We start from the raw sequence: 6,000 nt of genomic DNA, 5'->3' as shown, positions 1-6,000 counted from the left end.
AGGAGGGAGGTGGAGTTCGGATTAGTATTGAGTAAAACCATATGCTTATGTGCCTTAAGAAGAAATCTTGTTAATCTTGTTAGCTTTGTTATCTTTAATAAATACTTAATTTGGTTTACCAAAGGCCTGATCCTTGGCTGGGGTTTCACAGACCAGAAGGGAGGGTAAGGTAATGACCAAGGCTGAAGGGGAACTGTAACAAATGGTGGCAGCGGTGAAGAGAATAACAATACCAGTATTCAGAGTCTCTGGGAATACTAGTATTGGGACGTTACTGGTGGTTGCCTAGCAGGGGGATCTGTTGAGATCTGTGCTAGAGCGGATAGGTAAACCAGAAGAGAGTGCGGTCCAGACTGGTGGAGTCCCTGGTGGTGCCTAGAGACAGGCAGTAACCACGCGCAGGTAGGAACCTGACAGGGAGAGCCAGGGAAGGACGCATCACAGCGGGCGTGCAGGCGGGCGTGCGGACGAGAGCGGGAGCGGGAGCGGGAGCAGCGTCGGCGGGGCAAGGGAGGCGCGCCGGCGTTCCCAGGCCTTCTGCAGCTGGGTGCCCCTCCGGCGCGCGTCCTCCCAGGGGCGTAGACAGGGTGGCTGGCCTTGAGTGCGCGTACCCCCGCACTCCCGCTAGTGACGCCACTGCATATTCTTACTTACTCAAACTGAAGATCTCAAAGCCACCATTTCCTGACGTTGCAATTAAGTGTGGGCACTGCCTGGGTCAACAAATCACAACCCTGGCTTCACTTATTGGCTACAATCCTGAAAGGGTGGGGTGAGCCAGAGCTTGGGAAAGTTATTTTTTTGAACTACAACTCCCATCAGCCCAATCCAGTGGCCATCCTGGCTGGGGCTGATGGGAGTTGTAGTTTAAAAAAATAACTTTTCCAAGCTTTGCTAGGAGCTGCTATAACAGATCCGTTAAACAGATTTAACAGTTGCGGGCTTGCTCTAAAGCCCATATGCTTCAGCCACTGGAAAATAAACTAGCCGCACACAGCAGGTGGCTCTTGAGTTCACTCAGTGACACATAGGCTATCTTGTTGGCTTCCAGACACAATGGAAAGGGCTAGTTAAGACCAGGAGCCGTGTATATGCCGCACCCCCATGACAGGCCTGGGAAGTGTGCAGGGTGCATAGTCAAGATTCCAGAGCATCTTAGCTTTCCTCCTTCAAAAGTAACACGTTTCCAGTCCTCAAGGCATAAGGACATAAGAAGAGCCTGCTGGATCAGGCCAGTGGCCCCTCTAGTCCAGCATCCAACCAGATGCGCCAGTGGGTAGCCCACAAGTAGGACCCGAGCGCAACAGCACTGCCCCCGCTTGTGATTCCCAGCAACTGGCGTTCAGATGCATACTGCCTCCAACAGTGGAGGTCAAACACAGCCATGGCCTCTCTGATATTGCTATGAACCTCAGTAGCCTTTGAAGGCAGAGCAGACTGTGAAAGTTGATCAGCCAGACAGGGAGGTGGCTGAATGAGAGATCCAATTGTGGAGGGAGGCTTCAGGGCCCCCTATAGGTCTCTGTCCCTCCTTGTGGCTTACAGAAGCAGAAGTTACACAACATGTGCTCCTTTTGGAGAAATGAAGCTTCACCCCCACCCCCTCAACCTATAGTTGGACAATGCCTCTATTAGGACCAGCCAAAATGTCACAGAGTAGTAGTAACCCGTTCAGGCTCTCCAGAACTCTTCATCAGGCAAGGTGTTACACAAAGCGGGGTGTGTGACACCTTACATTTAAAGCAATGTTATACCACTTTAAACAGTCATGGCTTCCCCCAAAGAGTCCTGGGAAGGATAGTTTGTTAAATGTGCTCAGAGTTGTTTGGAGACCCCTATTCCTCTCAGTGTGAGAGCCAGTGTGGCATAGTGGTTAGTGTGTTGGACTACAACCTGGGAGACTGGGGTTCAAATCCCCACACAGCCATGAAGCTCACTGGGTGATCTTGGGCCAGTCACTGCCTCTCAACCTCAGAGGGAGGCAATGGTAAAACCACCTCTGAATACCACTTACAATGAAAACCCTATTAATTGGGTTGCCATAAGTCGGGATCGACTTCAAGGCAGTCCATTTCCATTCCCCTCACAGAGCTACAGTTTCCAGAGTGGTTTAACAATCAGCCCATCTTTCCCAGGGAATCTGGGAACTGGAACTCTGTGAAGAGGGATCTCCTAACAACTCTCAGCAGCCTTAACCAACTACAATTTCCAGGATTCTTTAGGGAAAGGCATGACTGTTAAAAGTGCTTTAAATGCAAGGTACAGATGTGACCTTAGTTCCAAGCGTCACAGGGGGTCGTAGACCTGTTACTTTTTTGGGAGCAGGGTCCTAGCCAGGTCCCTGTGTTTGAGCCAATCAGCATGAAAAGGGTGTTAGCCACTGAGAAGAGTCCTTGTCCTATCATGCTGATTGGAGCCAATCAGAGTGAAACTGAGTCAGCCACTGAGAAGACTCTTCTCAGTAGTTAACACACAGACTCTCCCTTCATGTTGATATGCTCGTAGGGATGTCTGCTGTACTGGAGTGTGGACTTGCCACATGACAGGGAAAGCGAGGGAAATGAGCGAAAGTGGAAAGGGGAGAGTGGCTGTGACGGGGTGTCATGTGACTATCATGAAGGGACCCTGCACTTCTGAATTTGCCACTACACTATTGGTTCCAAGATAGAGACTGCAGGCAGAACAAGTCTTGGCTTGTTCCATACCTACCATTGTGGGATTAAGAAGTACTGACTACTCTACATTGCTGAAAACATAAAGGCTGACTTTAATACATTCCCTCCAACCACTAGGCAATACTACTTGATGTGGTTTCAGTTAACTCTTTTGCTTAGTATGTCATCCAAAATTAATTTATTTGTTAACACAGAGGCTGCCATGTTCCTCTCTACTTCTGCTTTCTACCTCACCAGGAACCCGTGTGTGTTCAATTAATTTATTCACTACCGTTCAACACAGTGTTCAACTAATGATTCCCACACCTCCTCTTCCACTACTCCAGTGACCTAATGTAGGGAGCTTGAAGTGAAATAAAATTTAACTCTTCCTGCTAGCAGCATTTGGCTTACTCGCATCAATATTTTATTTATTGGTTCATTGCTTTTTGTAATCCTCAAAAGATCTGAATGAGCCAACATCACCAGAAGTGAATGCAGCAGTGAGTATTCCACATGGGGAAAGGAAGAGGAGTTGGAGGAAAGTTATGGGTAAAGGGAAGAATTCTGTACCTCCCACTCCTGCTATCTGAAACCAAGTGCTGCAATCAGTGGGCTAGGAATCAGTCTTTTCACATAATGGAGAATCTTGGGAGAAAGGAGAAATAATTCCATAGGAAATATGAAAGATCTGCCACACTACTGGGAAGCAAGCCAGAGTCCAGCTTATCACAAGCAGACCAAGGCTTTATTATTATTTATTATTATTTATTACATCTGTATACCGCCCCATAGCCGAAGCTCTCTGGGCAATTTACAACAATTAAAAACATTAAAAACAAATATACAAACTTAAAAAAGCTTTTAAAAAAAAATTGGGGGGAGATTCCTGCCTGGCCAGCTCTGCACCTTGAACACAAGCCCATCTGTCTGTTCAAGAACATGAAGGAGAGTCTAGCAGCAACAGCGGGTAGCTCTCTTCCCTCCACCCTTACCCTTGGTTTCTTACTCTCAAAACTAAGCACAAGCAATAATCAAGTTCAGACACCACGTCAAACCAGGCTCCTGGCAATGCAGCATCAGTAGCAGGGCATGAGGACCCAAAAAAGAATTATTACCAGTGTGTGCCACTGTCAGCATGCTGTTTGTTTGCATTAAACTATTATTTTACTATGGTTAAACTATGGTTTAAGTATGGTTTAATATAGGCAAGGCCAATCTTCTTATGCAAATAGGAATTATTTAATATTTCCTCCACTGATGTGGCATGTGAACCTGACCAGTGTCACTCATCACATTCTGCCATATAATATGACTGAACATAAAAATGTTTGGTGATGTTCCATCTCAGTTTGAATATTTACATACTTTTATGACTGGTTGGCAAATGGAAAGACAACACATGATACATAGTTTCTCCTGTGTATGAAATCTCTGATGAGAAGTGAGACTGGCACTCAGATGCAAGTTCTTTCCACATTACAAATGTTTCTATGGTTCCTCCCCTTCATGAATCCTTTGATGCTTGCTAAGATTTGAGCTGCTGTTAAACCTCCTTCCACACTCTAAGCATTTATATGGTTTCTCCCCTGTGTGTGTTCTTTGATGCTTATTGAGGTCTGAGCTCGAACTGAAGCTCTTTCCACACTCAAAGCATTTATACGGTTTCTCCCCTGTGTGTATTCTTTGATGACCCCTGAGGTGTGTGCTTCTACTGAAATTCTTTCCACACTCCAAGCATTTATATGGTTTCTCTCCTGTGTGAATTCTTTGATGAGAAGTGAGATGAATTTTCTGATTGAAGTTCTTTCCACATTCCAAGCACTTAAATGACTTCTCCCCTGTGTGAATTTTTTGATGAGAAGTTAGGTCTTTAACCAAATTGAAGCTCTTTCCACATTCCAAGCATTTATATGGTTCCTCCTCTGAGTGGATTGCTTGATGATACATGAGTTCAGTGCTCGAACAGAAGCTCTTTCCACACTCCAAGCATTTATATGGCTTCTCCTCTGAGTGAGTTCTTTGATGTAGACATAAGGTATAGCGATTATTGAAGCTCTTTCCACACTGGAAGCAGTCATATGGTTTCTCCCCTGTGTGAATTCGGTGATGATTACTTAGGCTTGTACTCAAACGGAAGCTCTTTCCGCACTCCAAGCATTTATATGGCTTCTCCCCTGTGTGGATTCTTTGATGGGTGGTCAGGTCAGTGCTCCGACTGAAGCTTTTACCACATTCCAAGCATGGATATGGTTTCTCTCCTGTGTGAGTTCTTTGATGTGTAATCAGGCTTGAGTTGTGAGTGAAGCTCTGCCCACACTCTGCACATTCATACGGTTTCTCCTCCATGTGAGTTCTTTGATGAGAAGTAAGGCTTGTGTTTCTACTGAAGCTCTTTCCACACTCTAAGCATTTATATGGTTTCTCTGTCATGTGAGTTGTTTGATGAGTAGTGAGGCTGGAGTTGTGTCTGAAGCTCTTTCCACACTCTGCACATTTATATGGTTTCTCCCCAGTGTGAATTCTTTGATGAGAAGTGAGGCTTGTCCTCACACTGAAGCCCTTTCCACACTCCAAGCATTTAAACGGTTTCTCCCCAGTGTGAGTTCTTTGATGACGAGTGACATATATCTTCTGACTGAAGCTTTTTCCACACTGCAGGCATCTATATGGTTTCTCCCCTGTGTGGATACTTTGATGCATAATGAGGGTTGTGCTCAGATTAAAGCTCTTTCCACATTCCAGGCATTTATAAGGTTTCTCCCCAGTGTGGATTCTTTGATGTCTATGGAGGTCAGAGCTTGAACTGAAGCTCTTTCCACACTCCAAGCATGTATGTGTTTTCCCCTGTATATGAGTTCTTTGATGCCTGCTGAGGTTTGTGATCCAACTAAAGCTCTTTCCACATTCCAAGCATTTATATGGGTCCTCTCCTTTGTGGATTTTGCAATGTGCTTTAAGTTTCAATCTAGAATTGAAACTTTCCTGACACACAAGGCATTGACTTCTTTTCTTTCTTTTATCTCTGGCTATGATTTCATGGTTGTCACTTGCCGGAGAAACAGAGGATTTATTCACTCTCTTCTGATTTGCTTTAGTTTTCCTTGTCTGTTGTTTCCTCTTTCTACATTTGTGGCTTCCCAGTGATACCCCCCATGGTTCTTCCTTTTCCTCAGTTGCCCATTTGTCACCTGTGTTAATGAAGACAAGAAAGGGATAAGAGCCTGATTTAGAAATGGGAGTCTCAGTCTCATTGAAGAATCTCAAACAAGGGTTAATACTCAAGCAAGGGTTAAGTAAAGGTTATTTTTTAAGATAAAAATACCCACATCCATTCCAGTTTGAA

At 45.1% G+C, this 6,000-nt stretch overlaps 1 protein-coding gene across 1 annotated transcript in view; it reads right to left on the bottom strand.

Annotated features, from left to right (window-relative positions):
- Positions 1 to 3,093: 3,093 nt before the first annotated feature.
- LOC133378913 (zinc finger protein 420-like) overlaps positions 3,094 to 6,000 on the bottom strand; it is a 42,807-nt gene continuing 39,900 nt past the window's right edge. The window contains exons 9-10 of the mRNA XM_061613527.1: positions 4,318 to 5,272; positions 3,094 to 3,121 (exon numbers count right to left, since the gene is read on the bottom strand). Coding sequence (XP_061469511.1) covers positions 3,094 to 3,121; positions 4,318 to 5,272 — 983 coding nt within the window. The remainder of the gene's footprint in view (positions 3,122 to 4,317; positions 5,273 to 6,000) is intronic.

Source organism: Rhineura floridana, chromosome 3 (assembly GCF_030035675.1).
Source record: "Rhineura floridana isolate rRhiFlo1 chromosome 3, rRhiFlo1.hap2, whole genome shotgun sequence".
Classification (NCBI taxonomy): domain Eukaryota; kingdom Metazoa; phylum Chordata; class Lepidosauria; order Squamata; family Rhineuridae; genus Rhineura; species Rhineura floridana.
Note: the sequence above shows the minus strand (reverse complement) of the source record. Positions and strands in the feature narration are given on the sequence as shown.